At 39.5% G+C, this 17,147-nt stretch overlaps 1 protein-coding gene across 1 annotated transcript in view; it reads right to left on the bottom strand.

Moving 5' to 3' along the window:
- Positions 1 to 4,881: 4,881 nt before the first annotated feature.
- Positions 4,882 to 17,147, bottom strand: part of FRMD4B (FERM domain containing 4B) — a 183,284-nt gene continuing 171,018 nt past the window's right edge. The window contains 4 exon segments of the mRNA XM_036868317.1: positions 4,882 to 6,615; positions 10,392 to 10,524; positions 14,330 to 15,141; positions 16,342 to 16,461. Of these exon segments, the coding sequence (XP_036724212.1) occupies positions 6,495 to 6,615; positions 10,392 to 10,524; positions 14,330 to 15,141; positions 16,342 to 16,461 (1,186 nt within the window). The 3' untranslated portion in view covers positions 4,882 to 6,494.

The following is a 17,147-nucleotide window of genomic DNA, read 5'->3' on the forward strand; positions in this document are numbered from 1 at the left end:
GTGAGCAATTGCTGTTTATAATATCATGGTAATAGATGGCATGAGATTTGGAGGCAGACAGACGTAGGCTTGAATTCTAGCTTTACAACTTACTTTCTGCATGGTCATGCCACCAAGGCCACAGTAACCTTCCTGAACCTCTTTATATCCTTTTCTTTTCTTCTTCTTTTTTTTTGGCCATGCCGCGCAGCTTGCGGGATTCTTAGTTCCCTGACGAGGGATTGAACCCACGCCCTTGGCAGTGAAAGTGTGGAGTCCTAACCACTGGACTACCAGGGAACTCCTTTATATCCTTTTCTGGGATAAGACCACCTCTGTCATACAGTTGAAGGAAGGATTAAATGAAGTAATGTCTGTTTAGCACTTAGCCCATCGTTGCAACTATAATGAGAGCTCAAAAATGACAGCTTTCTTTATTACCTATATTTCCTTAATTCTGGAATAATCTGTCCTCCTATTCTTTCAGTTTCTAAAAACTGGCTAAGCTTCTCCTGGCTTTTAGGGCCATGGCAAATGCCATAACGCCATTCTCTAAGCCCTAGGAGAGCTTCTTTTCCTTCTCGCTTAACGGGATCTTTTCTTCCCAATCCCTAAGTCAGCCTTCAGCATCACTGCCAGAAAGGTCCCATTGTGTCCCACAAACCTAAGGTATTATCCACGTCCCCTTTCTTCTCACCGCTCTTGGCCCCCATAGGACTAATGATCATTTCAAGTTACTCCAATTGCTCCCTTCTGCTTCTTCCTCATTTCGCTGTAAGTTTCAGGAAGACACTGTATTTTCACCGCCTAGGACAGTGACTGACACATAGCTGGTGTCTTAATAGTTGTTGGATATGTGCTTTTTCAAGTTACATAAGTCTCTCCCCCACCCTCAGAAAACAATTATCTCCTTCACTTCCCCCTTCGTCCCTCCAAAACTGAGAAATCTCTGCTTGAAATACTGGAAAGCAGCCCACACAAGCATCAAGCATCAAGCCCACAGGGGTTGATGTAACACCTTTTCCTAGATACGTCACCCGGGGCTTCTCAGTGGGGTGTTTCAGGCAGGTTGGATAAAACAACTGTTTGCTGTGTTGGATTATCCCATGCCTTTGCAGTATGTTTAATGCCCCTGGTTTCTAAATGCCAGCAGTACTTCCAAATCATTAGGAGATTCCAAAACACAGCAACACATTTCCAAATGTCTCAGTTGGAAATCACAAAACTTTTAAGCCTTGGGCACTTCATGAATATTATAAGTATTCAGGAAAAGATAATTATCGGAAACTCCTAAGTTAGGTCAACTCCCATCCCCTCCCAGGTCCCAGGATACGGTCCTTGTCAAGGCTGCTGGTATCCGAAAGCAAAAGGAAGTGGTGAGAATGTGTTTGTAGGTGTGTTAGTGTTAAGAACAGCACTTAGGTAAGTATCACCATCACAGGACTCATGCATATTTCCTATTTTCTTTTGCAGGGAAGATAGACTCGCTCAATGAATCACCAAAGGTAGAAGAGGATGGAAGTGTAATAAGGACATTCTGGAAGTGGGCTCAGGTTCTACCACGAGATTAATCTCAGATTTACTCTTTCCAAAGAGAATGAAAGAGCAGAGGCCACAAGCACAGACATCTCAGAGAGCTGAATCCTGAGACGACTCCTCAGAGCATGGGTAGAATAGCATATAAACTTCATGTCATCGTACTGCCCCGAGCAATCAGAAATGGGGAAGGATCAATAGATATTTTCAGTGCTCCTGATCAATATTTAGTTCATTATCATTATCTGTGATGGTAACAAGCCTGTTCGCTGGTATGGGACATTTCATTGACTAGAAAACAATTTAAGAAATGTACTTGGTCTACTGATGAGCTCATAGAGCAATAAATAATGCAACCTCGTGGGCAACCATGTAAGACTAGGTAGTATCCTAAATAAGGGTTATCTTGGCCTGTGTTTGGACTGAAGCCTGCTTCTCTGCCTTTCTGCCACAGGTAAATGAAAGAAAACTGGGCCCATTATCTTTAATAAGTAATGAGCAAGGGAATCTGAGCTTAGCATATATCCACTCAATTTTCATTAACGTATTTTTTAAAAATCCTGTTTGCTCCCCTTCCTGTGGAGACACTGCTCATGGAACAACAAGGTGGTAGCAGTTTATGAGTTGCAGTGTGACAAGTCAGGATCTATTTCCTGCTTTTCTCTCAACAGCTACATGACTTGGCAAATTACTTGAGTTTTCTAATTCTCAGATTCTGTAAAATGGAGATATAATAGCCTATGTACCTCATTGGGCTGTTGTGGGGATGACATGAGCAAATACATTTTTGCAGAGGCACATACCTTTCTTTTTCCTGCTCCACGTGGCACAAAGAAGAGGAGTAGAAAAGACCTATGGAAATCCAGAGGAGGGCATAGGAATGGAGTTAGAAACATGGGGGATGAAGGGCCCAACAAACTGTGCTGAAAGGTGGGTTAAGTTTTGCATCATCTTCCAGACTCCATGTGTTAAAAGATTTTTCTCTCTGGAAATGGACTGCATTTTGTGAGATCATAGAGGACTATGAATGACTTGCCTTATTTTTTTTTAATTAATTAATTTTATTTTATTTATTTTTGGCTGCGTTGGGTCTTCATTGCTGCATGCGGGCTTTCTCTAGCTGCGTGGAGCAGAGGCTACCCTTCGTTGCGTGCGTGGGATTCTCATTGCGCTGGCTTCTCTTGTGGAGCGCGGGCTCTAGGCGTGCAGGCTTCCGTAGTTGTGGTGCTTGGGCTCAGTAGTTGTGGCTCGTGGGCTCTAGAGCACAGGCTCAGTAGTTGTGGCACATGGGCTTAGTTGCTCCTCAGCATGTGGGATCTTCCCGGACCAGGGCTCGAACCCGTGTCCCCTGCATTGTCAGGCGGATTCTTAACCACTGCGCCACCAGGGAAGCCCGACTTGCCTTATTAGTAAGTGTGGAGGCAGCACTTCCTTTGATAGAACTCCAGATCAGTGTTACTCAAGGGGTAATCTAGAAATTCTGTTACCAGAACTTGGGACAAGCTAAGAACAGAAATTTTAAGTCAGTGTTTAAAAACTTGGATTGAAACTTGATAGAGTAGTTTTATGTCTGATGAATCTAATAATAAATACGAATGTATACTTTTGTATCTCTTATTTCATCTCTCTAGTAATAGATATTTTCTTAATTAATTTTTTTCCCTTAGTAATTCACCTTATTTCACTTTACAGAATATAGGCCCACAGTGACTGAAATTTTTAAAAACAGGATTTTCTCCACTGATAGTTTAGAAAAAACATCAAAACTTTTCTACTGTACCAAAGGAAGTCGTTATTCCAATTCTGAAAGCTCTTAAAGACTGATGTTTGAAGCTTTGTTCCGTCTTTAAACTAATAGTTCAAAACAATTCTGGAATCTTTATTGCTTAACATTAAGCTTTTATGAATACAAGGAAGAATCTTGAGTAATTTTCTCAAATATAGAAAAAAAAAATTAAACATCCAGGAAGGTGAGGCAATTTTTTTCAATCCACCTTGTAAAACATACATCTTTATGAGGTAGATCAATATACACTGACAAAGGGTGAGGCCCAAGAGGTTTTGGTGAGAAAATAAGTTGTAAAACTGTACTTGTAATATGATGCTGTTTTTTAAAAAATTATTATAGGCATAGAAAAAAATCTGAACTGCTATACAATAAATTAACAATTTATCTGGTAATGTTAGGCTTATAGGACACAACTATGTTTTTATGTTATATATTTTCTTCAAGTTTGAAATTAAAAAGAGTATATGATATTTTGTAATAAGAAACATCCATTTGGGGCTTCCCTGGTGGCGCAGTGGTTGAGAATCTGCCTGCTAATGCAGGGGACACGGGTTCGCGCCCTGGTCTGGGAAGATCCCACATGCCGCAGAGCAACTAAACCCGTGAGCCACAACTACTGAGCCTGCGCGTCTGGAGCCTGTGCTCCGCAACAAGAGAGGCCACGATAGTGAGAGGCCCGCGCACCGCGATGAAGAGTGGCCCCTGCTTGCCGCAACTGGAGAAAGCCCTAGAACAGAAACGAAGACCCAACATAGCAATCAATCAATAAATAAAATAAATCTTAAAAAAAAAAACAACATCAATTTGACATGTTGAAAAATTTATCTCTGTCACTTTATAGTTATTAATAAGCATATCAATAATGTGGTTGAGAAATGTTTTTCAAAAAAGATGAGGGGAAAATCATTTAGCAGCCCCACTGTGCTTCCATTTCTATACCTTCTTTTTCCATTTGGGAGCCAAGTTTTATTTGTTTTTTCAAGGTACACCTGCAATTCTGAGCATACCATTTCTTGAACAGGAAAAGGTTATTTCCATGTAAGGTACTTGCACAGAAATACTAATTTCCCTATATTTCACTTCCCACTCCTCTCTCCCCGTTGTCCGGGATTAAAAGATGTCAGATGAAATATATTCTTGAATTTAAAAGACCTGTTTGCCAGTCTGCAAACTGGAATGAAAAAGTCTGCAAAACTAGAATGCAAAACTAGAATGAATGACTTGTTACAAATAAACAACATTAGTAAGATTAGGAAGTCTACATTGGCTATTCTCCATGAGGTAATAAACTACTGTATTTCACCAATTCTAAGACAATTTTATTCTAAGACACAGCGTTAACGTTATGTCTCACCAAGAAAAAAAAACAAAAACACTGCCAATTCAACTATAACACGTCAGCAATCAAAAGATGCACCCTGATTTCAGGGATGTAAGTATGAAAAAGTGGGCATCTTGGAATCAATAAAATATGGCAATACCATAACTAAAAATCTACAATCTTGTCCAACCTGATTACTTGAAGTAGAGTACCTTCAGCTGGTTTGAACATAAATGGAAGGAAGGATACATAAACATTTTCAGTAGCACACCTTTCATTTATTGACCTATGTAAAAAAAATAATAGGTCTAAAAAAGTCAGAACAGTAAAAGAATATGCAAAAGGGTATATCTGTTTCTAGAAGGCTATACAAATATGCAAAAAGGAATAAGTTATTTTTTTGCACGTCTTTTTGTTTTCCAAATTTTTTTCTCCCAAACTTCATTTTCAATGATACAAATGACTAAGGACCAGTTTAACAAATCAACTTTATGTATATATTACATGCTTTGGAATATAGATAGAAAATGTTCCCCAAAAGTTGTTCAGAAACTTCTCTATTCACAATATGAACAAGAAAACGGTATAAAAGAGGGGGAAGGAGCACCTTTTACGGAATTCTGAAGCAGAGTAAAGATGAAAAAAAAAAGATCCATGTAGAATACGGAAATATTTGTTAAAAAAAAACCAACAACAACCCAAAACATCCAACGATAAACCATAGCGAATTAATTCTTCCAAGGAAAGTATGAGGTAGCTTTAGCCTCATAATTAAATTTACGGCAGCTTGGAAGGTTTTCGTTTTTGTTTTTAATGACTAATCTTGCTTTTGTCACTTGGTGACTTAGAACTACCTGGGGAATCCAGACAATATGCTTACTTTTCAAATGTTCACAATTTTAAGGCACGCAATTCATCTAAAATGATGTGGTGTTCGTGGTTTTTTTTCTTTATATTGTGTTGGGTTCTTGCTGTATCACCTTAAAATACTTTTTCAAACTCTTGGTTATAAAAACTTTCCAGATCAACTCTGCCATTGCAATGACAGCTGCGTTGGAGAGTTACCAGCCTGAACAATAGTTCATCATGTCATTGGAGTAGAAAGAAAAAAAGGAACTCAATGATAGTGTACCTTAGAAAATTCTCCAAGCAGAGTTTGTCAGTTACTCAGTGGGCTGCTTCATTTTTCCCCAATCTGCTACCATGAAGTTATATTACAGGATGCTACAGCCATAAGTCTTTCCAGAACCCATTTTATGGTGCTTATGAAAACCATCACTCTTGATAATAGCCTAAAAACATTTACACTCATTTAGAACTTCATGAAAAATCCAGCTTCTCTTCAAGTAATTTTCTAATACTGTCTAAATTGTTCATGTCCCGGTAGACAGAGTATGTAATTCTTCGCCAGCTCACAAATTCAAACTTTCCGATGGTGAGCAGTGACTAAGGAGCTTCTGGCTTCCCTTCTCTCATCATTCTGAATTGTGCTCTGAAATTTCCCCGGTCCTTCTTTCCTTTTGGAGACCCTGAACGCACTTTTCACAGTTTTGAGGTCTGCCTTCAACAACTTTTGTTCTCTTAAAAAGTGCTTGCTCTTGGTAAAGGCTGAGTCCTCCTTGGCAATGGTTCATATGTGGTCTTGACCTTGCTCTGTTAGGTTAGCACCTAGACTTGGAAGGGTGGGTTGCTGTTCAGGGGTTTTGTGCGGCTTAGTGTGTGATTCACTTCTGGGGCCACGGGAGTCCTCTCTTCCACCTTGGATGCCTTTAGGTTTCTACAGCCAACAGCCTTCTGGGAAGACGAACACATTTTGCAAGGCACACTAGTGTGAGAATGCAGTGCTCGGTCAAGAGGCTCAACTGCAGTTCAGACTAATGTTCCAGGCTTTGAGTCTTCATGCCAAAAGAGCCTCTGCTCACTATTCTCCAGGCTGTCTTCCAGCCGGTTTCCATCTGTATTGTCCAGTTGACCGGTCTCTGTGTATGGTCTATGAAAGGAAACCAGAAAAGTTACAACTTGTCATTTTTGTTCCCAGAGTACAAAGATTACTATACTCAAAGATGTTAGTAGAAAACACTGTTAAGAAAATTATCCAAAACTTGGAAATAAGGCAAGGGATGACGATGTGTTCTTTCAACGTCCTACTGGAACATGGTCTAACAGGCCCATGCAAGGAGTATTTACTTCTCTTGACAGATAGACTTTTGTCTAACTTACATTTACCATGGATGAGGACCCAGACTGCGTTAAGTTACATGTTGACTTGGGGGTTTTTGTTTGGAAGAAATACAAATAACTTCTGTCTAGTAGAAAGATTATGGGCATAGTTTTATTGCCCTGTAGGATATTAACTGGTTTTGTATTGAATTGAGTAGTCTCATCTCAGTCGTCTCCCTTTCAGTGTGTGGAATTCAGTCTCTTGAATTATCTGGGAACCAGCTTTAGCATTCTGTTAGTTCTCTCATGAATGAGTTAAATCAATCTTCGACATATGCTCATGTGTGAGAGTTGTATTTTTGACTTTTGAAGTATTTTTGACAGCTATACTTTAAGCAGTCTTCAAATTAAGGGAAATATACTAGATGTTTTTCTTAGAAACAAAGGAATATACTTAAAGGGAGGTGAGGGTACCTTGGGACATATTTTACATCCCTAGGGTGTACGGGTCAAGTGTAAATTGGAAACAGCATCACATAAAACAATCACAGGCCCATTTGGAAAGTACATCCAAAAAAAGGCATCCTACTATACAGACTATTCCAATAAGCAAAACCTCATTCCTGTAATAGTAGGTTAGACTAGGTTAGAGAGTTAGTAGCTTTCTTTTTATTTTAAACTTCAACGTCTTTTAGTACAGGTGAATAAAAAGTCCTCTGGAAAAGAGCTTTGGAAATAAACACTACGCAAAACCAGATATTTAGTGTTTTTTTCTAATATAAAAACAAAAGCAGATTTCTGTAACTTCACACATCAGTCAGAACAAGCAAAACTGCTGCTATGCAAGAAGCAACACACCGATTTGAGGGACTGTACTTACTACAGCTGGCTACACTTAAAAGAGAATTGAAAACTGTTCTCATTTCTGGAGACACAACCATTCTCCGAGACAGAAGCCCTTGGTTCTGCCTAGTAATAGAGAGTGTTCAATAAGGAAGAGGACAGGAAACGGAAAACAGGAAGTGAAAGAAAAAAAGTTATTTGAAAACACAGTTTGCAGCAGCAGAGCCAGGAATTTGACTATATTACATACGAGGGAGCAGAAGAGACTTCAACATTTCTAATTTTACAAAGTTTATGCTGCTAACAGTTATACTACATCATACGAGGAGAAAAATTTTATTGGTATAAATTTGTAGCTTTCTATAATATGAAGACCTGGACACTCCGAGGTAACAATCTCTAAATAACATGCACTTCATTTTTAAAAACATACTGATCTATGGCTAAGCATTTCAAATCTTCAATTTAAGGGCAGATCTAAAGTTTTTTATCTTTATCTTGAAGCCCAATTTTTCTCTTATTTTAATAATTACATTTTCATAAAAAATAACATGCAGTTTTAGAACAAATTTCTAAAGCTTTACGGAGGATTGTTATACTTGCCTTATTAATAGGTCAAGTTGAATTGATCAGAATGTACATGATAAAAATAAAATCCTAAATGGACAAATGGGTAGAAATAAGCATTCCCATAATTCTCTGGGATAGGAGGGTACGTTGGCAAATGTTTCTTGTAAGCAGGAGCTTAAAAAATATGCTTTTCAATTTAATTCATTAAACCAACTTACTGGAATGTGTCCTAAGGAAATAATCTAGAATTCAGACAAATATCTTGCACAAAGTATTGTATTTTATTTACAATAAAAAAATAAAGAAAATTTAAAAGCCATTTAAAATCAAACTATGGGGAACTGTTAATAAAGTACAGCATATTTATTGAGTGGAATATCATGTTGGTTGCATAAAATAAGGTTTAAAGAGTTTTGTTAAAAAAAAATGGGAACACATTTATGTTAGGCTATTAATTAAAAACCTGGGATGTACAATGAAGGGTGCACAATTTCACGTACAATGAAGGATGTAAAATTGTATGTATGATATCATTATGACCATGTTAAAAATGGATACAGAAAAATGGGGGAAATGTGCCAAAAATGTTTCTAGCTACTATCTCTAGATGATGGAATTATGAGTAAATTATTTCCTACTTACTTATTCCTTTATTATTTTCCTAATTTTCTACAATGAGCTCATATTATGTGCACATGTACACATACACAATAGGGGTCTTTAAATAGTTTCTAATTTCCTGTATATCATGCCCCTTCAGACTCTGCTATCAAGCCATGTTGGCCTGGCTGTAATAGATGGACAGACTTTGTAAAAACAGATTGTCTCTAAAAATGTTTAATACTTACTGAGTCCTATGAAAGTGGTGTTAAGGATATTAGAACTGTCTTATGCCCTGAATGGTTTGTTTTATATCATTTCTAACTCAGTCAACAAAAACGAAAGTGAAAGTATACAAACAGGAAAATTATTTGCAAATGTATTATACAAAATGATTAGAACTGAATTGAAAAAGTTCAGCTCAAGTTTTGGGCCAAAGTCTTCCTGCTCTTAACTCATTTGCAAGCATTATGTACAGAAGTCCAAGCTCTCTGACGTCCTCTGAAGTATATTTTCATTAAAATTCTATTTTGAGCACACCCTTTGTTGAGTTGAGACAATTGGCCTAATATTTCAAGCCAAGAAAAACTTTTGCTAAATATGGAAAAGAAAAACAAGCTTTTGGGGTTGAATTATCTCCAATTTGCTTATAACATTGAGTGCTTTAGTAAGAAACTAACCTCAAATTCACCAGTATTCACCTTTAAAAGTTACTGTCTATGTAAGCCTCCTATGCCTGACGCAAGCTGACTTAACGAAAGCAAAATTAAATTTTCTTAAACAAAAACAAAAAGAAACAGAAAATGCTTTACTTCTTGGCACGAGGGGTACAGATTATATTCTGTGAGAAAGTGATCGAGAAAAATGACCGCTTCAAATTTAACTCCTCCCATGTATGCGAAGAATTGAAAAACGTAATCCAGAGTTTGCCATCTTTCTAATAATCACATTTTAACAAATTGACCTTGTCTATTTCCTCTAAATGTTTACAAAGAACTACTATGACAGACACACAGGACAGCTGGCTGCGTCTGTTGCTACTTAATGAACAGAGGGTCAGACACAAAAAGGCAGCAAATGCTTGAAATCAAGCCCACCAACTGTCTATGAGGAATCTTGGTATGAACAGCCTTTTCTTCCATAGAGATATTTTTCCTGCAAGGTTCCAGAAAATTCTTAACTGGGTATATCAATAGTACAGTTTCAAGTATAGCAATTAAAAAGAACGTTCAGACACAAAATTTAATGTACAGGACTCTAAGAAGAGGGTCAGATTTGAATGAGCTAGATTGAGCACCAGCGAGCTTTTTCTTAAAGGGCCAGATATTTTTGGCTTCGTCGGCCATAAGATCTCTGCTGCAACTACTCTGCTCTGCCCTCATAGTACAAAAACAGCCTTAGGTAACATGTAAATGAATGAGCATGGATGTTTTCCAATAAAAATTTATTTATAAACATAGGTGGCAGCCGGTTTTAGACTATAATTTGCCAACCCTTGAGCTAGATTACTTAGCGTTCATAAAATAAAACTGGATTCCTGAATTCTTTACACCAGGAACAGGGTACTGAAATATTTAAGCATGCCTTTCTCACCTGCCTGGAGAGGGCAAAGGATTATAGATGTTGCCATAGCAGCTGGTGTAGGAAGAATGTGCCGGGGTCTCGTATTCAGATAGCCCTATAGTTATCTGGGTCCTCCAGTTCCCGGAAGCATTTGTAGAAGACACTAGAAATAAAAATGAAAAAAGACAAAATTAGTGGGACTATTCAAAGTGAGAATTGTTTAGGCCATTTAGATGTACATTAATCAGCTGTGTGCAGAGTAGAGCTTACAAGCCAATGTTTGGAACCAACAGAGTTCCTATTCCAATTTGGTCACTTACTGGCCATGTGACATTGGGCAAAATAGCTTATGCTCTTTAAGCCTTAGTTTCTTTGTCTGTAAAGTGGGGATAATAATATAAATATATTCTGTATAGGGATGATACCAGGATTAAATAACCTAATTTGTGCAAATGTTTAGCACTGTGCCTAGCAATAAATGATAACATTATTATTATAAATGTGAATAAAGTTAATTGAAAGACATGCTATAAAAAACTAACCCAAAAGGCAAGCCAGAAAAAAAATTCTCATATATTGAAAGAATCTTCCCAGTGTCTCAGTCAGGCTATGGTGGCTGGATAGCTTCATAGGCTCAATTGTAAAGGTAAGATGACAAGTTTGAGTTTTTGGAGACCTTTAGAGGAAAAGCATTCCATACGTTGACTTGTTGAGACTTGCCCGTTCCCCAGCCAAAGGCAACATTGGGCCACTAGCAGCATCAAGGCACATTTTTGCCTTTTAAAAAAAAGTTTTGGGGGTGGGGTAGGGGAGGGAAACTAGTATAGGAAAGATTTCAAGAAGAAGAGATTTAGTTCTTCTGAGGGACTAATCTGTAACAAGACAAGGGCATACACAAAAAGGAATGAAATAATGCCATTTGCAGCAACATGGATGGACCTAGAGATTATCCTACTAAGTGAAGTCAGTCAGACAGAGAAAGACAAATATCATATGATATCACTTCTATGTGGAATCTAAAAAGTGATACAAATGAACTTATTTACAAAACAGAAACAGACTCACAGACTTTGAAAACAAACCTGGTTACCAAGGGGAAAGGTGGTGGGGAGGATAAATTAGGGATTTCGCAGTAACAGATACACACTACTGTGTATAAAATAGATAAACAACAAGGACCCACTGTACAGCACAGGGAACTCTACTCAATATTTTGTAATAACATATATGGGAAAAGCATCTGAATATATATATATATACACACATATATATGTAAACATAAATATATATATGCATGTATAACTGAATCACTTTGCTTTATACCTGAAACTAACACAACATTGTAAATCAACTATACTTCAGTTAAAAAAAAAATTTTTTTTAAATGGTTAAAAAAAAAAAAAGACAAGGGCATAATTGGGAGCAAAACCCAGTGAATGCCTCATCGCTGGGCGTTTGCTGTCCTGTCTTCTAAAACCAGTCCTGCTCCATGCCTAGGCGGCACAATGCCATGCCAGTCATCCAAGACTCCAAAACCCCGCACTGTTCCTGGAACCTTCCAGCCCTCCTCCATTTCCTGCTCCTGGAGGCCAACCTCTTCCTCTTCTCTCTCACACCCACAAAGCACATGTGACAGTATGGGACAAACACATTTCAAAACTCATCTGTGATCCTGCATGCCACAAGGTTTTGACTCAAAGATATAACATGCCCACTTTAAGCTTCCAGGAAGGTTTCGTAACTCAGGGGCGTGGTGGTTAGGATGTCTGAGCTGTGACCGAATTCCTACTCTGCCACTTAACTAGCTTTGGAGCTTGGGCAGGGTCATTTAAACGCTCTAAGTCAGAACTGCCTCAGCTGCAAGAGTAGAATAATAATAATACACATAACAACATCACTCATTACATAGAACTGCTGCATACATTAAGTGGGAGAGTACACGTAAAGTGTTGAGCAGGTCGGGCGGCACAGGGTAAGTTGCCAATAAATGGTGATTGTCCTTTCTACTAAAACTGAGTCACCCAGAGAGCGTTTAGGTGGCTGGAAGAGATTACAAAACCCCTGACTAATTCGGCAAATAATCGGAAACTTATCTCTCTATGAGAATGATGCGTGCATGTTATAAAACATTTCTGTAGCTATAAAATGTAGACAGGAATGAGGAAAATTCCAAAAGGGAATTCTGGGAGCACTGATTCCATCCGTCTAATTCCTTAAAACGTGATGCCTTTTGGCCTATGGGGCCAAATCCTGCTGGTATCAGCAAGGTTCACACCCTCACACTGGGTCCAGGAAGTGTTATCTCCATTCTCCCCTTTGCCCCAGTCCTGAGCCAACAGCTAGGAATGCTGAAGTTTCTGAGTTACACCTGCTTCTCCCTGGCCTCGCTGTTTAAAGAGGCATTACCCCAGTGCTGTGCCCTCATGACCAGCCACATGCATCCCAGCCCTCTTTCTTTGGTTTCTGAAAGTTTCTCATGCAACACCCAGAACTTGAAGGGGAAGAAAGGCATTCTCTAATCAGAGCCACAAATAAGAAATAACTACAGGAGGCTTTTCCTATGTTAGATGTGGTAATAAATGGGAAAGTCCAAGCAGAAGTCCAAAGTCCTGGACAAATACGAGAACACTAGAACCCAAACAGAAATCTCCATGGAGATGCCTCTTGTCAACAACATTAGGAAACTTTTAAAGGAATACTTTTCACTGAAGATCACGCAATGATTCAGGAATCCCTGAGCTATGTCTCACTAAGGTGTCATGCTTGAAAGAGGGGGCAAGACTCATGACCTCGGTTTTTCATGTGGTTTGAGAATTCATCCATTTCTTAGAGCTTTAATATTGCTTAATTTTCATATATTCCTCTGGCGGCTAACTAGACTGTGAATTCATCCAGGCCAGGAACTGGCTTGAAACTGGCTCCTCAGTATCTATGCCTGCTTGTTTGCTGAATAAATGAAACCCATTTAGGCCCCCATTTCCTCTCCTTAAAGTATGCCTAGCACAGCCTGGAGGTACACAGTAAATCCTCCAGGAACAGTAGTGGAGTTAGGGACCAAAGTCAACATGTGAAGGGAACACATCTAATCCTCATTATCTTTGAAAGTCCCTTAAATCAACCATAAAGTGGAATACATATGATTACTGAATTAAGACCTGCAAAGTACTTAGAACACTGCCAGGAACAGTGGTTAGTAAATGCCACCTCCTATCAGACTCATTAGAAGCCTTACACAGAGACCTGAGCATTTGGAACGAACTGCCTTTAGATAATCCAATTCCTAGTTGTAAACAGGGAAAGATGTATAACCTTAATGGTTTTCTGCTTACCTGAAGGATTTATGCTATTCTCTTAATATATCAAACCTCAATGCCCTGAACATTTATTTATTTACTTATTTATTTTTATTGAAGTATAGTTGATTTACAACGTTCTGTTAGTTTCAGGTGTACAGCAGTGATTCAGTTTACGTATACACACACACACACACACACACACATATATATATATATATATATATATATATAGGTATGTCTATGTGTGTGTGTGTGTATATACATATATATATATATATAATGTTCATTTTCAGATTCTTTTCCCTTATAGGTTATTACAGAATATTGAGTAGAGTTCCCTGTGCTATACAGTAGGTCCTTGTTGGTTATCTATTTTATATATAGTAGTGTGTTTCTGTTCATCCCAAAGCCCTGAACACTTTAAAGAGATGTGACTGTCAATGGAAGGCCTAGAAAAGATAAAAATATATGAAAGCCCCTAACCCAGGGCAGCACAGAGAGTAGGTGCTCAATAAATGTTTGCTGGACTTGAATCTGTGGCTCTACCCAACGGCTACCACTCTCCTGACCTTGGGTCCTGGTCTCATGACCCTTGAGGGGAGTGGTTTGGGGTAGGTGGGGAACATGAGGTAAATGAAATCTGGATAACAAGTGCCTCCGCAGTATTCTTACCTGAAGAGTAGGAAGACGCTCGGCTGCTTGGAGAACAGGGTACCTGCAGCCCGGCAAAGCCCAGGCTTCTCTGTGATCCCCTGTCCGAATCAAAGCTAGTCTGTGTGCTGTGGCCCTGTTCCTTTTGCCCAGAGGCCCGCTGGTACCAGCCACGCAGGTGCTCTGCCACTAAGGCCTTGTGGATGTTCTTGGTGATGTGCTCTGACTTGGCAGCAGCCTTCCTCGACAGCCGGAGAGTTGCATACGGGTTATGGGGCACCCGCTCGACCTCGTCTTCATGACACGACCTGCTGTAGTCCCTTGGGTGGTCATATCCATAGTGGGCGGAGGACCGGTAGGAAGGATTGACACTGTACTGTCCTTCAGTGTCATTCTCGTACACGTAGCCACCGCTGTAATAGAGATCACACTCTGCATATGGCGTGTACCCGGCAGTGTAGTAATTGGAAGAAGGTTGCTCCTGACTCTTTGAGTAGACGCCATTCCTCACACTATCCTTTTGTGCTAGGTTGGGCATGCTTCCTGAATTTGAAGTCGAAACGTTCTGTTTCTTGGACCTTCTCCGACCCCTGGAGCGAGTGTCCAGAGTTTGGGTGGTGTAACAGGGGCCGGCCACGGGTGTCACGCAGTAATACTCTGTGCTTGACTGGCTGGTATAGGAAGACCCGTCATCCAGGATTTCTGTGCTGCTGCTTCTTTGGGATTTGGAGAGGGAGGGAAATGGCTTATCGTGGTCCATCTCAGAGAGCAGATGAGACTGGGACTCAAGGCTTCCACTCCGCTGGCGGCAGTGCTGAGATGAAGATTCGGGTCTGAAAGAGGAGGAAGCAAACTTGTAAAAGACAAACGAGGAAAGGAGGACCGAGGGAAGGGAAAAGGACACCACGTCGAACGATTTAATAGCTCCTGAAGTGCACTAGGATTTTTAAGGTTTCCAAAGCTGAACACACAACAGAAACCACTGGGTTCACATGGTCAAAATGAGAAAAGAAATCGATTCTGTCAATTGGGCATTCCACATCCTTCCTTGACAATAGGGAAGATAAACTGATGCTGTATAACCTACATCAAAGCCTAAGAAAAATCCCACATGTCTTTGGAGGGTTCTTTCTTCCAACAGGATAGCAGGATACATAGACTAGGGTGAACGCAGCATTTGTTGGGGAACAGAGTCTGGCTTTGACATTGGAGACATCCGGGTTGAGTTACGGCTCCATCATTTCCCAGCCGTATGAACGTGGACAAGATATTTAACTAATCTCCCTCCCTCCTCTGTAAAATGAGGAAAAAAACAGTATCTAGTTATCTCCAGTCAGACTTGTTGTGGGGACTAAATAATATAGTGCATATAAAATAGCACGGCCTTCAGTAAACACTTCAAAATGTTGCTACTGTCATTATATTCATCCTCACCATTGAATAACAAATGGTAATATCCAGTTGGAAAAATTAAGGCACAAAAAATCCACTATCTACCCAAACCACGTACATTTTCAAGCACATTTTCTTGGCTCACATATTTGAACTGTTAAGTGCATAGAAAGTGTAGAGCCGTAAAATAAAGTCCCACTGCAGAAAGTGATTAAAAACACAGTGAAGGGACTTCCCTGGTGGCGCAGTGATTAAGAATCCGCCTGCCAATGCAGGGCACACGGGTTCGAGCCCTGGTCCGGGAAGATCCCACATGCCGTGGAGCAACTAAGCCCGTGCTCCACAACTACTGAGCCTGCGCTCTAGAGCCCGCGAGCCACAACTATTGAGCCCACGCGCCGCAACTACTGAAGCCCGCGCGACTAGAGCCCGTGCTCCGCAACAAGAGAAGCCACCGCAATGAGAAGCCTGCGCACCGCAACGAAGGGTAGCCCCTACTCGCCGTAACTAGAGAAAGACCGCGCGCAGCAATGAAGACCCAACGCAGCCAAATTAAAAAACAAACAAACCACAGTGAAGTAAAACAAAACCTTAAAGCAAAAGTCAACAGAGAGAAAGCAACTGGAATGAAGCCCTCTTACTGCAAGTGGCTGCTGCTGTAGGCGTTCCGGGTGAGAACAGGTGTGGTGGGCACGCTTCGCCCTCCCTGGGGCCGCCTCTCCAGAGTTTTGTAAGGACTGCTGTGTGTCGACAGCATTTCTCTGTGATAGTAAAAAAAATTTAAAAAATTAAAAAAAAAGAATTCAGGAAATGAGGAGCCACCTAACATTTCTGGCAAACTTGTAATAAGCTGATTAGAAACTTACTGGAGCGGGGAGGGATAAATTTGGAGCTTGGGATTAACAATACACACGACTACATATAAAATAGATCATCAACAAGGACCTACTGTTGAGCACAGGGAACTCTACCCAATATTCTGTAATAACCTATAGGGGAAAAGCATCTGAAAGAGAAGAGATATATGTATATGTATAACTGAATCACTTTGCTGTACACCCGAAACTAATACAACATTGTATATCAAATTACTCCAATATAAAATAAAATAAAAAGAGCCTGCTGTATAAAAAGATAAATAAAATAAAATTCAAAAAAAATAATAAAATAAAATAAAAATTAAAAATAAAATAGATAACCAACAAGAACCTACTGTATAGCACAGGGAACTATACTCAATATTTTGTAATAACCTATAAGGGAACAGAATCTGAAAAAATTACATCTAGGTACAACTGAATCACTTTGCTGTACACGTGAAACTAACACAACATTGTAAATCAACTATACCTCAATTAAAAAAAAAAAAGGAAGGAAACTTACTGGAAACTGAAGGAATGGGAACATAAAGAGATAATTGGGAAAACTGTCTTTGTGGCTTAGTATC

The sequence above is a fragment of the Balaenoptera musculus genome, chromosome 11 (genome assembly GCF_009873245.2).
Source record: "Balaenoptera musculus isolate JJ_BM4_2016_0621 chromosome 11, mBalMus1.pri.v3, whole genome shotgun sequence".
Classification (NCBI taxonomy): Eukaryota; Metazoa; Chordata; class Mammalia; order Artiodactyla; family Balaenopteridae; genus Balaenoptera; species Balaenoptera musculus.